This window comes from Megascapheus bottae, chromosome 15 (assembly GCF_031878675.1).
Source record: "Megascapheus bottae isolate mThoBot1 chromosome 15, mThoBot2.hap1, whole genome shotgun sequence".
Classification (NCBI taxonomy): domain Eukaryota; kingdom Metazoa; phylum Chordata; class Mammalia; order Rodentia; family Geomyidae; genus Megascapheus; species Megascapheus bottae.
The window spans coordinates 42,226,327-42,249,115 of NC_143523.1; the positions used below are offsets into that span (position 1 = coordinate 42,226,327).

A 22,789-nucleotide genomic window follows, 5' to 3' on the forward strand; every position below is an offset into this window, starting at 1 on the left:
TGCCCAAACAAAAGAATGATGGTTATTGCTTGTGGAAATAACTCAATCATTGACTTAGTAAGAAAAAATAAAATATTGAAAAACTATAATGACCTATTATTTAAATGCTAAATGATTCCATATATATATATACATATATATGTATATATAATTTTTTTTTACTGGTCCTGAGGCTTGGGGCCTGGGTGTTATTACTGAGCCTTCATGCTCAAAGTGAGTGTTCAACCACTCTGGCTACAGCTCCACTTCCAGCTTTTTTGGTGGCCCATGGGAGAGGACAGCCTGGAGTAGCTAGGATTACAGGCTAAATTCAACTCCTTTCTAAATAACTACCCAAAAGATACTAAGTTCCAAACGCAGAAGGGAAAAATCTCAAATTAATCACTGGCACCCTTACCTGCTTTATTTATATTTATTTATTTATCATATTTGCCAGGTATTAGGAAAAACACCTTTGTCAGTGGTGGGACTGGGCGTCAAGACTGTACGTCCATGGTCGGGGAAACACTCCTCCTCCCCGAGCAGGCAGGATAAACAAACGCGCGTGCTATGCGTATTTTACAAAAATCTTTATTTTAATCACGTAAAACGCAGCTTTAAAAAAATACACTCATGCTCGTGTACTGGCAGGAAAAAGAAAGAAAGTCAATGAGATGCATGCACAGACATCACCGAGCACAGCGGCGCGAGCCGGGCAGGACCTCGCCGCTTCCCCCGGCAGCGCGCCGCGCCCAGGCCGGCGGCTCTTCCTCCGCTCCGTCAGGGGCTTAGGAGATTATGTTCACAGCAATCCATAGGTCATTCGCCAGGGTCAGGACCCCTAGAGGCTGACAACAAGTTCATAACACAAGACGGGAAAGGAACGGGGGGGGGGGGGCGAGGGATAGAAGGGAGGCGCCCCGCGGTGTGGGGAGGATGCGAAGTGACAGTAGCAGGGGGAAAGTGAACGGATTTTCTTCCCAGGATCACGGACTCTCCCAAGCCCCTGCGCCTAAGGGGGTGGGGGAGGTTGGAGAGGCTCCAGCGGCTCGAACCCGCGTCCTCGACGGACTAGAGGGTTAGGCAGTGGGAGTGGCAGGGCTCCCGAGTGGGGAGCTCCCTCACTAGCCAAAGAGGGGGGGAGCGGGGTGCCCCGCGGCCGGGTCCCGCGCCCTCCCTGGCCATCGCGGGACGGGGTGGATGGGTGGAGGGATCCCGCGGGACGTCTCCGCGTCCTAACTGGCCATCGGGAAGGGCTCGGGCTGGAAGCCGAAGAGCCTCGCGGGGCCGTAGGGCTCGCCGTCGCCCTGCAGCTTGGCGCCCGCGAAGGCGAGGTAGTGGTCGCGGCCAAAGTGCTCACAGTGGAGGCTGGACCAGTCCCGCTCCGAGCCGAACCGCTCGGCTTCGGCCAGGATGCGGGTGAGGGCCATGATGTAGCTCAGCGCCATCTGCAGCGTCTCGTACTTGGACAGCTTTTTGTCCTGGCCCCACTGGGGCACCACCCTGCGCAGGCGGTCGAAGGCCGTGTTGAGCCCCTGCATGCGGCGCCGCTCGCGCGCGTTGGCCGCCAGGCGCCTGCGCGCCGCGCTCTCCAGCCGGCCGGCCCCGGCGCACGCGCCTGCGCACTCCACCCCGCCGGCGCACAGGGCGGCGGCGCGCGCTCCGGCCGGGGGGCCGCCGCCGGGCTTACAGGACTTCATCCCGGGGGCTGGAGGAGGAAGGGGCGGGGTCCGGCCTGCGCGGAACCCAGCTGAGCGTGGGCTGGGTGTGGGTCAGTCGAATCGCGTCGCGGCGTGGTTCTTCTTAGCGAATCAGTCACGCACAGATCTGCTCCTTTGCAGACAGTGACGGTGGGGCGTGCGGGCGCCTCGGTCTTCGGTGCTGCTGGATGGCTCTTAACACGTACGGGAGATGGAGATGCTCCAGAAACGAGTCATCCCCCGCCCCGCCTACCGTGAAGTGGAGAAAGAGAAGGAAACCTTCTTGCGCGGCGTTTGGTTATCCAGTCCTCGGGGGGAGCCCAGCCGGCTTTTCCCAGGCAGATTAGAGCTGGGACGATGTCTTCCCCAGCGCGCCCGGGGCCGGCCGGAGCGCGTTCCCCGCGCGCTGCAGCCGTGGGAGAGTGCTGCGTGCATCTTGGAGGGAGGAGAATTTATAGCCGTGGACGAAAGGAGGGAACAGGTGGTGGCAGGTGGGCGGGCGTCCCTCGGCTTCCATCTCAGCACCTTCCCACCCTGGGAACTGCGAGGGGAGGGGTGGGGGGGGATGAGCAGCAAAATCCTGACACGACTGCCTTCGTCTGTTGAGGTTCCTCCAAAGCCGTGGCCAGCACTAACGTTCACGCACGCCATCTGGAGTGGCCTGGCTGTCCCCAAAAGACCAACAGGGTGGGGGTGGGGGGAGCGCTTGGCCACTCTTTTCCCATATCAGCAGGCAGCTTATGGATCAAAACAAAAAACAAAACCCAAACGACAAGAACAACAACAAAAAAACTTCACTGCGGTTTTAAAAATTATTAGAAATCTTTGGCAAGAGGATGTTGCCCTTGGCATCATACAGCTCAAGTGTAGCATAACAAGACCGAGCTATGTTGAGAAGTGTGACCCATCTGGCATCATGGTGATCCGATACATGTATGGACATTTTGATTTTATCTAATAAGTAAATTGGGCCAAATTATCCAGTGTTAATAGTACTTGGCTGTTTTGCTGCGCAAATGATTGGGCTATTTTCTGTGAAATAACATATCGAAAGGTATTAATGTGTCTATCCAAAGCTATATTATTCTAATTATGTGCTTGGATTACATGATTTCAGATGCCTAGGCAAAGTAATCAGTGTCTATACTTTATTTCCCTTGTTTATAAATGTTTGTAGGAAATACATAGGTATGATCACTAATTCCTTAGGTATTTTTGCTATTTAAATCTAATAAAACTAATAATATACACATATGTGCAAAAGAAAAACGTCTACATAAATTGTGAGGTTTTAAAAATAATATCTAAAGGAAGATCTTTTCTCCCTCTCATTCTCTCTTCTTCAAGGCTGCAAATATTTCATACAACTTTTTGTATCACCTGTCCTAAGGAACAAGCACAAAGCATGATTCCACCCGTGAAAATCAGTGTATGGTTTATACCAAGAATCCCTTCAGTTGATGCTCTCATGTCAGCTTGTTTATTGTTATTCAGTGGAGTCAAGAGGCAAAGAAAGGCCAAACAATTTCCATTCAAAATGATTTCTGGATATTTCCAAGCAAGCTCTCTGCCCTTTTGAAATCTGGACATGTCAGCATTATTATGATGTGTTTGTTGGATTAAGCCATCAACAAGCTCTCACCAATCAAGACTCTTTTAAAACTATGACTTGCTTCCCCCTGTCATTGCCTCACACCAACCCCATTGTCACTACCCTGCCCATAAATAGTTGATTAATCCCCAACTGAAGCAGTGACAATGAAATGAAGTTGAATAATACCAAGACAATAGGGTGCACTTGAACACTAATGACCTTCAGCATGACAGATGTTGAGCACAGACTTTTGCACGGAGACACTCAGCTCTGTTACTCTGGGTCACAACAGCCTTGATTGCCAATAGTCCATCCCTGATGGCAAAGTCCACACGGGTTAGTCATGAACATGCCACATATATTTGAGTTTTTGTGGACATCTGCCCTATTGCTAGCATTTCTCCTCTTCACTTATCTCCCTCCACGCTGCTCCACAGAATGTTTCTCTGCAAAACTGTCCCAGTAACCTTTTCCTATCACTATTGTCTAACAAATTAATGAGATGGATGGTTTTGCAAGCTAGGTTTCAGAAATGTCTTGGGATATTGGGATGTCATGTAGGAATAGGGACACAAGGAAATCAGCAAGGCCAAGTTTACTTTGGCAGAAAGGGGCACTGCTGACAAGTAACAAGGGTGGGTGATGCCTATGTGTCTCTGATCATAGAAAATAATACTTATCAAAATGAACTCCAGGAAAGGCAAACAAGAGGTTTTTTTTCTTTGTTATTGTTTTTCTTTTCTTTTTGTTTGTTCATATGTCTGTCTTTAGGAGGACAAAAAGGGAGGTCACAAAAATGGAGGGACAAAGGGTGAATGAAGGCAGCAGTGGTACTCACTAGCTGGGGATGGGAAGGGAAAAACTGGGAGAGACCAGGGGAAGGGTGACATTATCCAACAAGAAATGTACTATTTACCTGACTTATGTAAATGTAACCCCAAATATCCCATTATAATAACAATTTAATTTTTTTTTTTGCTAGTCCCGAGGACTCAACTCAGGGCCTGGGCACTGTCCTTGGGCTTTCTCAAGGCTAGAGCTCTACCACTGGAGCCACAGCACCACTTCTGGCTTTTTCTATGTATGGTACAAGGAATCAAACCCAGGTCTTTGGGCATTCTAGGCAAGCACTCTACTACTAGGCCAAACTTCCGCCCCAAAATTTAAAAAACAAAACCAAACATCTAAACTAATAACTAAAGCTGGGCACTGGTGGTGGCTCATACCTGTAATCCTAGCTACTCAGGAGGCTGAGATCTGAGGATCATGGTTCAAAGCCAACCTAGACAGAAAAATCCATGAGACTCTTATCTCCAATTAACCACTAAAACCAGAAATAGAGTGCTATTCTGGAGCAAAAGAGCTCAGAGACAGCTACCAGGCTCTGAGGTCAAACCCTACAACCAACCAAAACAATAACAACAAACAAACATAATAACATTTATATATAATATATACATTATATATACATAATATATATATTCCAGTCCTAGGGCCTGTGCACTGTCCTTGGGTTTTTCTTTTTCTTTAAGGTTAGCACTCTACCACTTGAGCCACAGCCCTAATTCTGGCTTTTTTCTGTGTATGTGGTTCCAAGGAATTGAACCCCCAGGGCTTTGTGCATACTAGGCAAGCACTCTACCACTAGGCCACACTCTCTGCCCCTAAAATATTTTGAAATGTTAAAACAAATGAAGCCAAGTAAAAAAGCTTGGGGCAGAACCCCCAGCTTTCATCTCTAACATATTAGTGTCCTTTATTCTGATTGTTTGGAATTTAGATTCACAATCTTGCACCATTGGTTAGCTTCAGAGAGCTTAATCTGAGCAATCAACTAAAACCAAGACACTTAGTCAAAATTTATTAGAAAAACAACTTATTCATTTGGTGTTCTTCTACTTCAGGCATGCCTCTAGGCCTTGGAAAGACAATTCTTAAAAAAGTAGGATATGAATTAACTAAAATAGCTTCTTATACAATGGCAGCTATCCTTAAAATGGTGTTGCTTACAGACCAGGAGTGTGGCCTAGTGGTAGCATGCTTTCCTGGCGTACATGAAGCCCTGTGTTCAATTCCTTGTAACACATACACAGAAAAAGCTGGAAGTGGTGCTGTGGCTCAAGTGGTAGAGCGCTAGCCTTGAGAAAGCCCAAAGACAATGCCCAGGTCCTGAATTCAAGCACCAAGACAGGCAAAAAAAAAAAAAAAAGAAAAAAAAAAGAAAATGGTGGTGCTTATGTCAAGCAACTACTTTGACAGGAAAGATTGTAATTTTAATCCATGTGTGTCCAGGCTGGTGAGATTGAAGCCCAACCAAAGAATCAAAAACTTAACAAGCCAGGCAGCAGGGATGTACGCCTGTAATTCCATCTCCTCAAGAGGCAGAGATGGAAGGATCACAGTTCAAAGCTAGCCAAGGCAAGGAAGTCTGTAAGACTTTTATGGCCAACTAATCACCAAAAGAACAGAGGCGTCTCAAGTGGTAAAGTGTCAGCCTTGAGCTAAAACAGGTAAGGGACAGGAAGTGGTGCTGTGGCTCAAGGGGTAGGTTGTAGCCTTGAACTGAAGAGCTCAGGGGCATCGCCCAGGACCAGAGCTCAAATCCTACCACCCACCAAAAAAAAAAAAAAGTAAGAGCCAGTGCTCAGGCACAGAGTTCAAGCTCCAGTTCCATCATAACTTGAAGAGAGAAGGGAACAGGCATAAACTAGATGTTCTGTTGTCTGAGTCATGATTCAAGGATAGAGAATAGTGCTATATTGCTGAAACAGACTAACAGACTAAGAGGGCATATAATAAGACATTTCTGAACACAGTCTGAACTACATTAGACATTTCTGAGAAAAAAAAGATCCACTGTCAAATAAGTTTAAGAAACACACATGCTGTCTCCCACATGGAGAATCATAAAACAAAACTAGCACAGGAGGGGGAAAAAAATCAAGATGGAGTCAATTATGTCAAATGAAGGCATCGGTAGTAGCAGCTGAGTTTCAGTCAGTCCCAGGCAGACAGACAACTGTGACTCATTAATACCTATACCTCAGTTCTGTCTTCTACATTATGTGTTTCCTGTCTGTCTAAGCATGATGCTGGCTAAAATGCTCTGAACCTATATGGTTTCAATTAGAGAATCATAAATGAAGCTAAGAGATTTAAACCAAATTGTTGCAATTCTTTCTCTCTGTCCCTCCTCCTCTCCCTCCCTCTCCCTCTCTCTCCCCCCCATCTCTCTCTGATGGAATTTGAAATCAGGGCCTCTTACTTTTTGGTCCTGCTTGCACAGCTGGCACTCTTCCACTTTAGTCATACCTTCAGTCCAGCTTTTTGCTGATTATTTTGGAGATGGAATCTTACAGACTTTTCTGCCTGAGCTGCCTCCAACCTCAGATTTCAGACTCCTGAGTAGCTAGAATTTCAGTCATGAGCCACTATGCCCAGTGATAGGTGGAAACTTTCTACTTTGTGCTCAAGGTTAGTGTTCTATCACGAGCCACAGCGTCATTTCCAGCTTTAGTAGTTTATTAGAAATAAGAATTTCAAGCACTTTTCTGCTCAGCCTCCTGAGCAGCTAGGATGAGCCACTGGTGCCGGGCTGCAGTTTAACTGGTCAGCTCAAATCTGCCAACTATTAAGTGAGGTTTGATCACTAGCAAAGGGAAAGATATCCACAAGGAAGGAGCTTGTCACTGAAGTCTTGTAAAGTTTCCAGAAGAACTATATGCTGGGTCTTTCCTCTACTTTGCTATCTTTCAAGCTGTGCAGCTTTTGGCTCAGAACTTGTTCAGTTTCTAGCTCACCCTCACCAACTTGGAAACTCTTGTCCTGACAAAAACCTAGAAGGAAGATAAATTCCATACTACCTCCAAAGGACAGCAAGTCCTGCTCACAGCCAAGACAGATGCTTGAGTGGCAGAACAGCGATGGACTCATTACCTCTGCCTAGAGGATGATCCAGCTTTCACCACACGGAAACCTTTGGGGATGGGGAGTGTTACGCAATCACTCAGGTCCATGTCATTCAGGTGATGGTTTGCCTGGGCTGCAAGTCCTGGACAGAGCCTCAAGTTGATCTGAAATTGGAGCCTCTCAGCTCTGGAGTTGCGCCCTTGGTAGACTCAAAACTTAAGACATGCTTGTTGCTGGTGGCTCACACCTGTAATCCTAGCTACTCCAGGAGGCTGGGATCTGAGGATTGTGGTTCAAAGCCAGCCTGGGCAGTAAAGTCTGTGAGGCTTGAGAATCCTATCTCCAATTAGCCACCACAAAAACTGGAAGTGGAGCTGTGGCTCAAGGAGGTAGAGCGCTAGCTTTGAGTTAAAAAGCTCAGGGAACAGTGTCCAGGCCCTGAGTTCAAGCCCCACGACAGACCAAACAAACAAACAAAACCCTTAGGTCAAATCTCGATCCAGTGGATCTATCTACGTATACAACTCCTATTGTTAATAAATAGGAAAACTGTAGAGGCAAAGGCACTGGTTTACCACCCAAGCATTTCATCTTGTTGACTATCTGGAACACCTTACCACAGGTGAGGTGAGACATCATACCTGGAGAGTCATTAGACCCTCATATTTCCATTGCTGCTATTAAGGTGGCCGGGCCATGAGGCAAGCTCTCTAAGCCCTAGACAAAATAATGGCTAATTCCATCAATAGTCTGACTAAGCCTGATAGGCCTCAACACTAGGCATGTCAAGACATCACACTCCATTGGGACAATATTGGGAAGATGCTGTGAGCTCTGTCCAGTCCATTAGGAGTTACACATTTGTGCAAATAACCATAAAATTAAACCCACCCAGGGAGGGCCATTGATTTCCAATTGGCATGGTTGCCAGATGCCTGTTTAGCCTAAGAACTGCTTTGACCTCTCCCAGTGATGCTGCGGGCTCAGGGCTTTGTAGGGTGTGTTCCCAGCAGGAAGGCCTCTCCACTAAAGCTGGCTGCTGGAACTTGGGCTGAAAAGCAAAGCAGGTTCCCCATATGTTGCAGGGGAAAGGCCAGCCGCACCCTCTTATCCACCTCTAGGGCCCCAAAGCCACCCCCAAGAGATGACAGACAGCCGCTCCCAGCCTCCACCAATTAACTAGGTGGCCTCCTGCTGTTGAAGGGGGAATGAGGGCAGAAAAACAGGAGGATGCCTAATTTAACTAGGACCTGAGTAAGTGGTTCACCAACCAGCCACTCTGGAATCGCTGAAGCATGCCTAAACAGTTTCTAATGGGTCTCGGTGGTTCTGTGCCTGAGATCTGGAGTTCTGTGTGTTCTCAGCCCTTTTGTACTTTCAAATCTTGTAGGCATACAAATCTTATGATTAATTTAAATACACTCACTAATATGTTAATGAGTACATCTTAAGTATTATAATCATGCACCAACTCTTATGTGCAAATATTGCAATAGAAATGACTATTCAAAGATGCTGTATTTTTTTCCTCACAAGAAAATCTGATGATTTGTATTCCTTTACACACACACACACACACACACACACACACACACACACACACACAGAGCAGCCTTCTGGATTCAAAGGTAAGTTATCAGTTCTGAGTAAGTTATCAGTATCAAGTTTAAATTCTATGCAACTATAAGTCTAGGTAGAAACCAAAATTGCTGTTTTTGACTAAGGATAGGAACCTCTTCGGTCATTTCCAAGTCCCAGCAAGTCACTGGTTCTTTAGTTTTTGCTTTTGCCACAGATCGTTTAGAAGGAAGGAATACCAGACTTGCAAAGAGGAAGACAGTTGTAATCATGGGAAATTGAACTAAATTAAAATGATCCTAAGTCAAAGCACAAGCTGGCCCCTTTGTCACCAACTTTTGACATTCTAATTAAGGTAAATGGTTATGCAAATTAATTCAGTCACTCTTTTCCACTAACCCAGCCCTAAGCCCCTGATTGTTCCCATGTGGGCTGTTGGTGGCATAATTAAAACTCTCCTAAAAATTGAATGAGAAGTGGAAGATAATTTCCAAAGATGACCTACTTTGTGGGCAACCCTTCACAGCTGTCCTTTTGTCCTGCCTGTCGCCTGGTTGCCTTGAGTTTCTCTATCAAGTAAAATAGAATATGACACTTGAGGTGTTCTCAAGCTTCGGTCCTCAAGAGTGGAGTAGAAGACAGCCAGGCAGGAGTCCAGCACCCCAGATCACCTCCTTCCCAGCTCAATTAGCTGAAAAAATGGGGTTACAGAGTGAACCCAAGCATAGCACCCAAGGTGCATGATTTTGGGGGGGGCATATGTGAAATGAAACTGGTCATGATTTGCTATGTTAAAACTATATGGTGAACATGTGCCTGGATAGGGAAGGAGTATATTTGAAATTTTTCATATTAAAAAAAAAAGCAATGTATACACACAACCAAGAAATAGCATCTATCAAGCGGGGAAAAGGTAGCTTCTTTGTTGCTGTATTGAAAATTAAGCACAAGGCCTCACAGTAAAATGGGGATGCTGAATCTAACTGGTGCCATCTTGGCCAGGTGGTGAATGTCGAGTGCTTGATTTGACTGGCATCATCTTGTCATCACAGTGGAAGAGAGTTGAGCCTCCCAGTTGATGGTTCTGCCTGAATTCCCGAGGGCTTGGATGCGGACTTAGACAGTGGGTTGCCGACCTGCCATTCTTGGGTCATGAACAAGATCCCTGCTTGGGTCCAAACTAGCTCATGTGCTGTGACTCTTGTATATCTTGATTCCTGGCTCTCCTCTGGTCACCATGTAGTGCCACTTCAGGTCTCCATTGGAGCTGACCTGATTTGTTGGTACTGTTTTTCTTCTCTCTTTTTTTTCTCCTGCTCTCATGATTTAGTTTTCTAACAGTGTTAAGTGTATTCGCCGGGCTGCAGGTCTTTGTGACAAGCAAGACCCTGCCTATGTTTGCTGGCCCTTTAATAAAGACCCCCAATTCGACCATTCAAAATGTGGCTTCTCAGAGCCAGGTGTGTGGCTTAGTGGTAGAGTGCTTGCCTAGTACGCATGAAGCCCTGGGTTTGATTCCGAGGTACCACATACACAGAAAAAGCTGGAAGTGATGCTGTGGCTCAAGTGATAGTTCACTAACTTTGAGAAAGTTCAAGAGCAGTGCCCAGGCCCTGAGTTCAAGCTCCAGGACTGGAGAAAAAAATACGGCTTGTTTTCTTGTTGTAAAGCAACGGGAAGTCCTCTACCACTTAAGCCATAGCCCCCAGTCCTGAGTGATAGTGTCTCCTCCATTTTGGTTTGATTGTCTTCATCTTAGTTCTTCTGCCCTTTTCCTGACATCAGGTGACAGGCCAGGCCTGGCCATAATTGATAGCCCCCACTCCATTCCCACAACTACAGGTATCTCTAGCCTCCAGCTGCATCAGCTGAATATTGTCCACCCAGATCTCTGTCCAGCTGCAGAGTACTTCCTACCTTCAGCGAAAATTCCTGCCCTCAGCCACCCTGTCCTGCCCTCAGCTTCCCTGGCACTATATAATTAAGCCTCCTTCTCAAGGACAGGCTGCTACTCTCTTACCTGGAGAGAGCTAGCCTGCCGGCCCCTGATGACATTAATCCTATTTTGCTGTATGAGAGACTGTGTGTCTGTGTGGTATTCTGCGATGGTGCTTTCAATGAGAAAGTTAATAGCAACAGTCAACTTTTGGGTCCCTTCCTCCTCCTCCTCCTCCTCCTTCTCTTCTTCCTCTTCCTTAATGGAGAAGAGTCACAGAAAAATTAATCTTTACAAATGGAGCTGGGTGTGATTGTTGCTGTAGCTCTTGGGAAGGAGGTTGGAGCATCTCTTCAATCTGGGAGCTCTAAGCCATTCTGGGTGGCACAGCAAGACTGTCTCTAAAAGGGGGTGAGTAGGATATAGTTATTATGTCTCCTTAGGCATATTCCCTGATCCAATCCACCCACTTAGCTCTGGTTCTTCCCAGCTGAGCCTTAGTTGAGAAGACCAGACAAGTGACTTGAAAAGATAGAGCCAAGTGAAAGGCAGAAAGGGAAAAGTGTAAGCAAGATCCCCTGATAACCCACCAAGAAGATAAGTAAAGGTAAGTGGGAATGACTTCCATATCATTAAAAAAACAATGTAACCCTGTGACTCCAAAATAAAAATAATGAAAGCCCTAATTTTTCTTAAAGTGCTAGGCTATCCAGCAGCAAGTGGTCTCATGACGAACATGCCTCTTTGTCAGCCTTGAGTAAGGATGAAATGGGATAAGCAGTTGATAGTCTGGGTGGATGGGTGGAGGCTTTGTTTTGTTTGTGTTGCTACTGGAGCTTGAACTTGGAGCGTGAGTGCTGTACCTTGGCACTTTCAATCAAGGCTGGCCTTCTACCACTTGAATCACAGCTCCACTTCTGACTTTTTGGTGGTTAACTAGAGATAAGAGTCTCACAGACATTTTACTGTCCAGATTGGCTTTGAACTTTGATTCTCAGATCTCAGCCTCCTGAGTAGCTAGGACTACAGGCATGAACCACTACAATCAGTAGTGGAAATTTTTTTTTTTTTTTTTTTTTTTGCCAATCCTGGGCTTGAGCTCAGGGCCTGAGCACTGTCCTTGGACTTTCTCAAGGCTAGAGCTCTACCACCTGAACCTCAGCACCACTTCCGGCTTTTTTGTATGTATGTGGTGCCAAGGAATCGAACCCCGGTCTTCATGCAGTAGTGGAAATTTTTAATACAGGAGCCCTTAGGCTTCAGGAGTCAGCACAGGAGAGTTGCAGGCCTTGGAGATCTCTCATTCTGCATGTTGTAAAATGATGCTTTTTATTTTAATCTTTTAGCAGCATCCATGTTTCGAGTGACAGTAATTAATGAGGTAGTATAAAAACTGCCCCAGCCAGGCTATGCCCCTGTGTTTCATAGCTTTGTTAGAAAAACTTGAGAGAATTGGGATGGGCTAATTAATTGGTCTTCAGGTAGTAAGTAAATCAAAGATCGTGTGTGCTCTGGGAAGCCAGAGTCTCCTCTTTCCTGAGAATCACTCAGCTGAAGATTGATGAAGGGCTGCTGAGGTCAGGCTTAGAAACACACAACCATCTGCTAACTCTCTAGGGTTGGTACCTGCAGTAAAGCAATTTTAGAAGAACAGGTGTTCACTTTTAACTTACCTCTTCTTTTCTTTTATGCTGAAATCATGGTTTTAGCTGGAGAGAGCATTTAGTTGGATGATGAAATTCACAAACTGTTACAACTTAAAATAACCTGGCCCAAAGGTATTCCAATAACCTCAAACGGTGATTGTTTACACAAAGTCCTAGAGCCGTCTCACAGTGACAGCAGCCACTCTGGCCTCTCTCTAGGAACCCTTGGCAGCCTCAGGAAACTGACTTGGAGGCACTGCCCAAGAGAGTTAACAGCAAAGAATCACATCTCCAATGACTGATGCAGGAATACCTAACAGATTGAATTTGGTCCACATCCTTCATCTAGTGAACCTAGACCCAACCATGCTAACCAGCTGACTGACTTTAAACAGATTCACTTTTGTTGCGTTGTTTCACAACATACCCCTAAACATGTATCTCCTCCATATAAAATGGAAATAAGAATGGCCACCAGGACATTCAGCAAATTATACAAGCCAAGATACAAAACAGTATGACTAGCAAACTACCATTAGTGAAAGACAGAATGAAATGCTTCTACCTTCAGCCTCAATCATAGCTGACACCACAGACTTGTATCACCATGCTCCAGTCCAAACTCCAATATATTTCTGATCTATTTAGCTTTAGCTTTAGTGGCAGTTACCAGCCCCTAATTTGCCAGGAAAGGCAGACCCTGGCCATTGTTCAGGCACTTACAGGAGTTTCCCAAGGTGCCAGGCAATGATGTTTGGACACCAGATAACCCATACGGCAAATGCTCATTAATGTCACAGCCTTTAACCTGAGTTGAGTGTGGAAACACTTCCTGTTATTTAGCTTTCCTTGATTTTACCCAATTCCTCTTCAGGTGGACTTCTTTCTCTGTCCCAACAACATAAGGCTGTAAATTCTTTTTTTGTAGGGGGCAAATGGGAGAAGAGGGATTCACTGAGGTTTGAACTCAGGCTAGCCACCACTTCTGACTTCCAGCATCCCATTCACATACCCAGAACAACTGTGACTTGACTTTTTTTTTTCTCTGCTCCTAGGACTGGAGCTCAGGACCTGGGCACTGTCCCTAAGCTTTTGTGCTCTAGGTTAGCACTCACAGCTCCACTCTCAGTTTTTTGGTGATTAAGTGGTGGTGAGAGTCTCATGGACTTTCCTGCCTGGGCTGACTTTGAACCACGAGCCTCCGGTCTCAGCCTCCTGAATAGCTAGGAACACAGGTATGAGCTACCAGCACCCAGCATTGGCATGAGAATTTAACCTCTTTGTTTTCTACATCCATCCCATAGAATGCAGTGTGTTATAGCAGTGTGTAAAACACAAAACAGGACTACACGACACTTCCCCTTAAAGACTCACTGGACTGCTATACACATATTGATGCAGGGATCCCTACTAGAAACTTTTCTAGTATTACTGGGCAATGATTAATTTATATTGCCAAGTGAACTCCCTGGTACTGCATAAAGTTTGTTCTAGCTCCCTTCAAAAGTGAATATTTCTTATTCTTGCATGTCTCAGCAGCCCAACTTATTCTACATATGGCTATGTGTTTAATTAATGTCCTTCAATGTCTACAATTAACATTGTGATGATTAATAAAATAACTTCTTTAAAGGTCTATTTGCTAGTAGAACTGCACAATCAGGTATAATTAATTCATCATTAATAAATCATGGCTGATTAACTAATCTATTTATTACTAACACAGTACTGAACAGTCCCCACCTGAGCACAGATAATTTTTCTATGCTGAATAAAACTGCAAGTTGATTTTTTTGTTTTTTAAAGCTCCTCCAAAAGTGCGCTGAACAGCAAATATATCACAGCCAGAGGGAATCTGAAGCCAGGCTCATTTAGAAGTCATCTGCTATATAGACAATTGTCACTTGGGAGCAAAGATAGCAGTGGCAAAATCTGGAAGTCAGAACATCTCGTGGTTCTCAGATTTAAACCTAGACTGGACTCTCCTGGAGGTTTATGAAAACGCAAAGCACTGGGACCCTTCTCCAAGCCAGTGAGATTTTTAACTGTCTTCTCTGAATCTATCTCACAGATGCACTGTCTATAGAAGTTCAGAGGTATGTAAAAGACTCGCTTTGTGTGGGACTGAGCTTGTGAATTTGCACTTCTAGAAAGATCCCAGGTGGTCCCATGCTGGGGGGGCACATCCACCATTTGTCTACCAGAGATGCTTATAATGCTATGATTCTCAGGTCGTTTCTTTTTTTCTCCCTTCCTTTCCCTTCCTTCCTTTCTTTTTTGTCAGTCCTGGGTTTGAACTCAGGGCCTGGGCACTGACCCCCTCTGAGCCCCTTTGTGCTCAAAGCTAGCCACAGGCCCCTTTTTCTAAGTAATTTGTTCGATAAGAGTCTCATGGACTTTCTTGTATGGGCTGGGTTGGAACTGTGATCCTCAGATCTCTTTCTCCTGAGAGGCTGTACCTAAGATACAAGCATGAGTCAATGTGTGTGTGTGTGTGTGTGTGTGTGTGTGTGTGTGTGTGTGTGTGTGTGTGTTTGTGTGTGTGTGTACTTGCTGGGGTTCTGGGGCTTAAACTAGGCCTGGGTACGATCCCTGAACATTTTTGCTCAAGGTTAGCAGTCTACCACTTGCTTTGGGATTTGGGTGGTTAATTAGAGCCTCACAGACTTTCCTGCCTTCAAAGCACAATCCTTAGTCTCATGAGTAGCTAGGATTACAGATGTGAGCCAACTATATACGGTTTTGTTTTTGTTTTGTTTTTATGGGACTTGGGTTTGAAGTCAGGATTTTTTGCTAGCTAGGCAGGTGCTCCACTACTGAAGCCATACTACTAGCCCATAAAATTCTTTGCATAGTTCAGTAAAAGTTAAGGAAAAACCTCACTCACAGTTGTTGAAAACCTGTCAGTGATTCTCACCTTTGGTATCATGGCCCGTAACTGTGTGGTAAACTGTTAGCCACTTAGCTAGCTGTTACTCGTTCAATTGAACCCAAGCTCACCCAGAACTTGTGTCCTTCTTGCCTTAGCCTTACAGACCTGGTTAAGTTCATTCTTAATTAGCAAATGTCAATAATAATAAGAAACAAGGTAGTAGTAAAATTGCTAACATTAGCCTTGCTTTTTGAATGGCTGAGAATTGGCATCAATGGCTACAAGGAATCCTTTTTAACCCAGAGTCAGCTATAATATTCAATATTGGCGATGTCACTGGATTTAAAAACTCATTTTTTTTTTTGGTGGGATATGGGGCTTGAGCTTGGCCTGAGCGCTGTCACTGAGCTGTTTAGCTCAAGGCTACTACCCTACCCTTGGGCCAAGCCCCACTTTCCATTTTCTAGAGGTTAATTGGAGATAAGAGTCTCAGGTCCTTTGGTGCCAGACTGGCTTTGAATCTTGATCCTCAGATCTCAGCCTCCAGAGTAGCTAGGATTACAGGTGTGACCCACCACAACCGGCTTAAAACTCATTTTATTAAGAGAAAAGAAAAATTATGTTAAAGTCATCATTCAAAAGTCACATATCTAAACAAATTAAGACACCATTACTTTCAGCACTTAATTTTACTATCACATTAAGTAGCTTATATATATCATAGCTTTTTTTCTTTTTTCTTTCTTTCTTTCTCCCTTCCTTCCTTCCTTCCTTTTTTTTTTTTTTTTTTTTTTTTGCCAGTTATGGGGCTTGAGCACTGTCCTTGGACTTTTCTCAAGGCTAGAGCTCTACCACTTGAGCCACAGTTCCTTTTCTGGCTTTTTTCTATGTCTGTGGTACCGAGGAATTGAACCTGGGTCTTTATGCATGGTAGGGAAGCACTCTACCACTAGGCCAAACTCCCGGCCCCCTCCTTCCTTTTTTACTTTCTTTCTTTCTTTTTTAGTACTGGTACTAGGCTTGAACTTAGAGCCTAGGTACTGTCCCTTAGCTTTTTCACTCAAAGCTGGTATAGCCTGAGGAAATGAACCTGGGTCGTCATGCATGCTAGGCAAGTATAATACCACCAGCCAAACTCCTGGCCCTCTCAGCTTCTTAAGTGGTTAGGATTATAAGCATAATCCATTGGTAATGTGACATATTTCTTTTCTTGGCATTAAATCATAAAATAGCTTTCTCTGGGCTGGGAGTTTAGCCTAGTGGTAGAGAACTTCCCAGGACTGGCAAGAAAAAATAGTGTTCTCTATATCCTCATAATCTTTCAAAGGCCCACAAATATTCTATATTCATATTACATGACTTCTCACTCTTCCCAATATAGTTCCCTCTCTATTCATTTTTGGTATTATAATCAAAAGAGATAATATTTATTACTAGTTGCTACCATCTCTAATAGAATTTTTTAAACTCCCTTAGTTAATTATTCTGTAAGTGTTATTAAATTTCCACGGATCTGTCTTCCACTTGCTAAACGTAGCCTCTTCCATTTCTTTTCATGCAGAAAACACTTTGTTCTCAGAGAAAGCAGCCTCCTATCACAGCCTGTCTAGGCCATCAGCGTGCCTTCTAAAACCACAGTAGCCGCACCCTTCACGTCAACTCGTCCATCGGGTCGCAGAGAAATGCCCAGTTCTCCTCCTCGGCAGGAACACTGGAAGGCTAAACAAAGCACAAAGGGAGTCACCAACTAAGAATGTAGTGAAAGACTTTTTGTTACCAACTTTGGAGTCCTCCTAAGACAGTTGACAGTTTTTAGAGGTTTTTTTTGTTGCTGTTGTTTCCTCCCCACCCCCCACCCCCATCCTGGGGCTTGAACTCAGGGCCTGGTACTGTCTTTGGACCACAGGAAATTAGTTTTATTCAATGAATGCTTATTAGACATTTACTGTACCCAAAGTGTCGGCATGTTGAGGGAGGTAGAGCTGGAGGAGTTTTGGAGAAGAGGATATTTATAGTTATGGAATGCTATCTCACATGAGTGATAGATAACATTTTACTACATTCTCAAGGGCATATGAGACAACCAAATAAAAAAAGGCAATTGGAAAAGAACTGTCCTACCACGCATTTCTTTCTTCCCGAGCTGCTGGGACCAGTAGCTGCTGAGGACAGTATGTGCAGATCCTAAAAAGAAGTGGAAAAAGAGTACGGCAATCTCAAATAAAACAGGGTGCCTTTCCATTAGTGTATATGTGATCACTATCCATTGTCTAGTTTGACTAAACCTTAGGTCATCCAATCTTCAAGTTAACCTAGCCATAGCAGAACGTAGAATTTGAGTGGAAACCAAAAGAAAGACACAGAATTTATAAATAAACTCCCAGCTGGCTGCAGGTTTAATTTAAAATTTAATTTTTTTTCATGTCAGTAATGGAGCTTGAACTCAGGACCTGGGTGCTGTCCTTGAGCTTTTATGCTCAAGATTCATATTCTCCCACTTGAGCCATACCTCCACTTTTGGCTTTATTTGGTATGTGGTTAATTGGAGATAAGAGGCACACAAACTTTCTTGTTCAGGCTGGCTCCTCAGATCTCAGCCTCCCGAGTAGATAGGATTACAGAGCTGCCTTTGTAGCCATCTTGAAAGCAAAAAAGGAGTGTAAAGGAGACAAAACACCTGCCAGATGCCAATGATTCGTTGTGACAAGTTTGCTGACCAATCCTGAGACAACAGTCTCCCCATCTCTGACTGCATCTGTGACCTGAGACGGTAAATATTTCACTTCCTGGCCCAATTCTACCATTTTAACCTAAGTCAAATGTCTGTACCCAAAAATATCTACACCAAAAACTTAGCAGAAGTGATGCCTTCCATGGCTGCCCATGCCATGAAGAAAACCTCCTTCCTCTGTCCCTCATTATGTACCTTTATTTAGTGTGTAGAGGTAAGGGGCCCGACCTCACTAAGGAAATGCTGGAGTTTGGGCCTTGGCTCTAACACTGAAGTTTTACCCTGAGCCAGCATTCCTGGGCTACAGGGAAGGGTGAGACAAAGAATTTGTTTTCAAGGATTTTTTTCTCACATGATTATATCTTAAATTTTAACCAGAGATTAGAAATAAACATGAAGAAATAAAGACAAGTGCCAGTGGTTCATATCTGTAATCTTCACAACTCAGGAGAAGTCTTTGTGATTTAAAAAAATTTTAAAAAGCAGGGTTGGGAGTTTGGCCTAGTGGTAGAGTGCTTGCCTAGCATGCACAAAGACCCAGGTTCGATTCCTCGGTACCACATACACAGGAAAAAAGCTGGAAGTGGTGCTGTGGCTCAAGTGGCAGATTGCTAGCCTTGAGAATAAAAAGCCCAAGGACAGTGCTCAGGCCCTGAGTTCAAGCCCCACAACTAGCAAAAAAAGCCTCTCCCCTTCAGGAAAACATATCTAGTGTTATGTCCATATCCCAAGAAGCAAATGAGTCTTAAGCCAATCCACAAGGTTGGTCCTCATAGTCCAAAGATCTCAGCACCCTAGAAAATATCATTACAGGAGTTTAAAAACAGGCTCTGTGCCAACTGAAATTTTTGGGAAGCATCTGTGCTCACGTGAATCTGCTCAGAATTCACTTCTCTTCCATGGTGGGAAGAAGAATGTCCATATTGGACATCTTCCTGAGCTGTCAAAAGGGATAGGCTTGGAATTTCTTTTGTTTTATTCCTCAGGGAGTAAGTCAAGGTCCTGAAACCATTCTGGCCCTCACCATCTGACAAGAAATGGAGGCTTGAAAGTAAGGGAGGCAGCAAATAAGATCCCTGGTTGCCAGACAACAGATATAACAGACATGGTTACCAAGGCTCTGATAGCCTTTCTTGACCTTCAAAGAAAGGTCTGAGGTTAATAAGTGGCTTACCAAATGGTCCCTCAAGTAAGTCACACCAAAAAGAGGTTTGTAAAGAGGCTGATCACATTTCTAGGCTTAGTCCAATAATTGGGAGGCTCATTAGGTAAGCAGGTCCTCTCCTAAGTGTGCCTGCATGAGGATAAGAATGATTACCCTATAATGGCCTCTTTGTCCTATCATACCCAGGATTTGGGTGGTTCAAGACTATTTCATCTCTATGGGAAGCCTGTGCAAATGCACACCTGGTACAGAAGCTTTACCTGTCAATCAACCTGTCCATCAATATTAACACCAAACAAAGAACCACCCACACCTAATCCTGACCTGAGTAAAATCCCAGTCTTGCTCATCCTGTCCTTTGTTGTGATCTCATTCATTTCAATAATGGTTTTCTATTATTTTCATGATGCTTTGTCCACCCAGAAGACTCTCCCCATTAACCATTTTCCCTCCCTTTGCTGTAAGCATCTATGAAAGGAAGAAGCATTATATTCATTGATTTCATTCCTATCTTCAAGCTTATAGAAGATGTGTTGGTTCAGTGAGCTAGTTGCACAATTACGAAAATAGCTAGTGTTATTGGTCAGTTTCTGAGTACTTAACTGCATTGTTTGCAGAAGACTAACTTGACATCTGATCAAGGTGGAGAAATAAAAATTAGGAATACAAACCAAGGCTGTCTGATCCTCCTATAACACTTTTCAGTGAAGAAATGGAGAGTGACAGAGAAACAAAGTGGCCCAAATAAGCACTGATGGTTCATTCCTGTAATCCTAGCCACTCAGAAGGCTGAGATCTATGGATCAAAGTTCAAATCCAGCCAGAAAGTTTGAGATTCTCATCTAACCAGGAAAAATTCAGAATTGGCCGGGCATGTTGGCTCCTGCCTGTAATCCTAGTTACTCAGGAGGCTGAGATCTGAGGATCAGGGCTCAAAGCCAGCCCAGGCACAAAAGGACCTGAGACTCTTGTCTCCAATTAACCCCTAGAAAATAGGAAGTGGGGCTTAGCTCAAGAATAGGGCAGTAGACTTGAGCTGGAGAGCACAGGGACAATGTCTAGGCCTAGGAGTAGGGTGGTAACCTCGAGCTGAAGAGCTCAGGGATAGCACCCAGGCTGAGTTCAAGCCCCATGACCCACCAAAAAAAAAAAAAAAAAAAAGGAAAGAAATCCAGAACTGAGGTGTGGCTCAAGTGGTAGATCACTTGTTCTGAGCGGAAAAAAACAAAAAACAAAACTAAAGTAAATATGAGGCCCTGAGTTCAAGCCCCAGTACCAGCACATACAAAAAAGTAGCTCAGGGCAGGGAGTTTGGCCTAGTGGTAGAGTGCTTGCCTAGCATGCACAAAGTCCCGGGTTCGATTCCTCAGTACCACATATATAGAAAAAAAAGCCAGAAGTGGTGCTGAGGCTCAAGTGGTAGAGCTCTAGCCTTGAGAAAGTCCAAGGACAGTGCTCTTGCCTGAGCTCAATCCCAGGACTGGCAAAAAAAAAAAAAAAAAAGTAGCTCAGGGCAGGGCGTTTGGCTAGTGGTAGAGTGCTTGCCTAGCAAGCACGAAGGCCTAGGTTTGATTCCTCGGTACCACATACAAAAAAAAAAAAAAAAAAAAAAAAGCTGGAAGTAGTGCTCAGGCTCAAGTGGTAGAGCTCTGGCCTTGAAAAAGTCCAAGGGTAGTGCTCAGGCCCTGAGCTTAAGCCCAGGACTGGCAAAAAAAAAAAAGTAGCTCAGAACAGAAGCAATCTGGAAGGTTATATGAAGGTCACCTAGATAGTTATTCATTGTCCTTGTCTTTATTTTTATTTATTTATTTAACTTATTTGTTTTTGACAGTCATGGGGCTTAAACTCTGGGCTTGGGCACTGTCCCTGAGCTCTCCAGCTCAAGGCTACTGCTCTACCCCTTGAGCCACAGCACCACTTCCAGTTTTCTAGTGGCTAATTGGAGATAAGAGTCTCATGGAATTTAATGTCGGGCTGGCTTTGAACCTTGGTCCTCAGATCTCAGTCTCCTAAGTAGCTAGGATTATAGTGTGAGCTTTATATTAATTTTTTTAGATGGTGGGCTATCACTATGTTGCTTAGTTTGGTCTTCAACTCTTGGCCTTAGCAGGAACTATTACATGTACCACTATACCCAGCTTCTCCTCTTCCATGTTTAATCTCTCCCATAGTCTCAAGGAAAAAGTACCTGTTACAGGGTCCTCAGCCAAACCCACCCATGGAGCAAAATATCTGGAGTAGAAGTCAAATGCTTGGGTCTGCCCACCAGGCTCTCCTTTAAGAGTCAGAATGAGTCCTCTCACTTTTCCTGTATCTTCAATTTGAGGCAGATTCTGTGTGTTCACCTTCAGAGTCTCTAGAAATGACCTTGGACAGAAATGGTCTGGATTAGGACAAACCCATTTCATAGACTGCCTACTACACAGAATAGGAAACAGGTTAGGGCTACCTATTCTGGCTTCTCAGTAGGAGGAGGCAGAGTAGAGGGATGAGGAGGCAGAAAAGTTAAACATCATAAATATTAAAAGACTTAGATATTAGAACTAGGAAGTAAAGTGAAAAAGCAGAACACCACTACCCTCCCACCACTTTCTTCTTTCAGTACAAGAATAGGAGACAAGCCAGGCATTGTGGCTCACTCCTGTAATCCTACCTAGTGAGGAGGCTGAGATCTGAGGATCTCAGTTCAAAGCCATCTCCATCTTGGCCTCCCAGATTAATGATTAGAACATTGCTAGATGACACCATCATGTGTATAAGACTCTAGATAAGAACCAACATTTTGAGTCTTTGTTCCTATTTCCTGTATGGGGAGCAGGAAGTACCCTCCCACAGACACTTTGTTTTTCACTACTTTATCTTACTATTCTAAACTATTAAAATAAATCCATGCTAAAACTTCCAACTTAAGAAATTTTTCTTGTTTTGACACATCTTGGCATTCTTGCGTGGATCTCCAGGTCCTGTGATTGGCATGGAAACCAGGAGGCTGAGGAGGCGCCCCCATTTCTTTTCTTTTTGGGGGAGGTCAGTCACAGGGCTTGGAAACTGGCTTGGGCACTGTCCCTGAGCTCTTTAGCTCAAGGTTACCACCGTACCCCTGGGCTTGGGCCTTGTCCCTGAGCTCTTCAGCTCAAGGTTACTACCCTAACCCTGGAATGATGGTCCAACTTCCTGGCTTTTTTAGTGGTTAATTGGAGATTAGAGTCTCTTGTTCTTTAGTGCCCAGGCTGGCTTTGAACCACGATCCTCAGATCTCAGCCTCCTGAGTAGCTAGGATTACAGGCATGAGCCACTATGCCCAACTTCCCCTCTTCCTTTCACCAGGGACAGTGTGGGTGCAGCACAGGCAGACTAATCCAGAACTAGAAATCTAGGGGTTCAGCCTCCTCAAGGCTGATACCACTAACCACTATGTTTACCTTTTGTAAGAATCACTGAGCCGGACAAGGAGCTTGTGTGTGTCTGGAGAGTAGTGGATATCTTGGACCAGGGTGTCTCCTATAGCTGTCTGTGTAAGCAGACAAAGAAAATCCTCAGGAACACACTTAGGGTTAAGGCCTCAATCCCCACAAGTGAGAAAGAAGCACTCAAAGGGCATCTACACTTCTCAATAATATTAGTTCAATCTCATTACTTGAAGGTATTCCTGGCACCAAAGGGTTCTCCAGGGCCATTT

The 22,789-nt window shown here is 44.5% G+C and overlaps 2 protein-coding genes across 2 annotated transcripts in view; both read right to left on the reverse strand.

Moving 5' to 3' along the window:
• Positions 1 to 875: 875 nt before the first annotated feature.
• Atoh7 (atonal bHLH transcription factor 7) lies at positions 876 to 1,679 on the reverse strand. Its single transcript, XM_090346432.1, has one exon. The coding sequence runs from the start codon at positions 1,677 to 1,679 to the stop codon at positions 1,215 to 1,217; it is 465 nt and encodes a 154-aa protein (XP_090202558.1). The 3' UTR covers positions 876 to 1,214.
• Positions 1,680 to 16,666: 14,987 nt separating this feature from the next.
• Pbld (phenazine biosynthesis like protein domain containing) overlaps positions 16,667 to 22,789 on the reverse strand; it is a 28,411-nt gene continuing 22,288 nt past the window's right edge. The window contains exons 7-10 of the mRNA XM_090346453.1: positions 22,533 to 22,621; positions 21,299 to 21,477; positions 17,336 to 17,398; positions 16,667 to 16,933 (exon numbers count right to left, since the gene is read on the reverse strand). Of these exons, the coding sequence (XP_090202579.1) occupies positions 16,821 to 16,933; positions 17,336 to 17,398; positions 21,299 to 21,477; positions 22,533 to 22,621 (444 nt within the window). The 3' untranslated portion in view covers positions 16,667 to 16,820. The remainder of the gene's footprint in view (positions 16,934 to 17,335; positions 17,399 to 21,298; positions 21,478 to 22,532; positions 22,622 to 22,789) is intronic.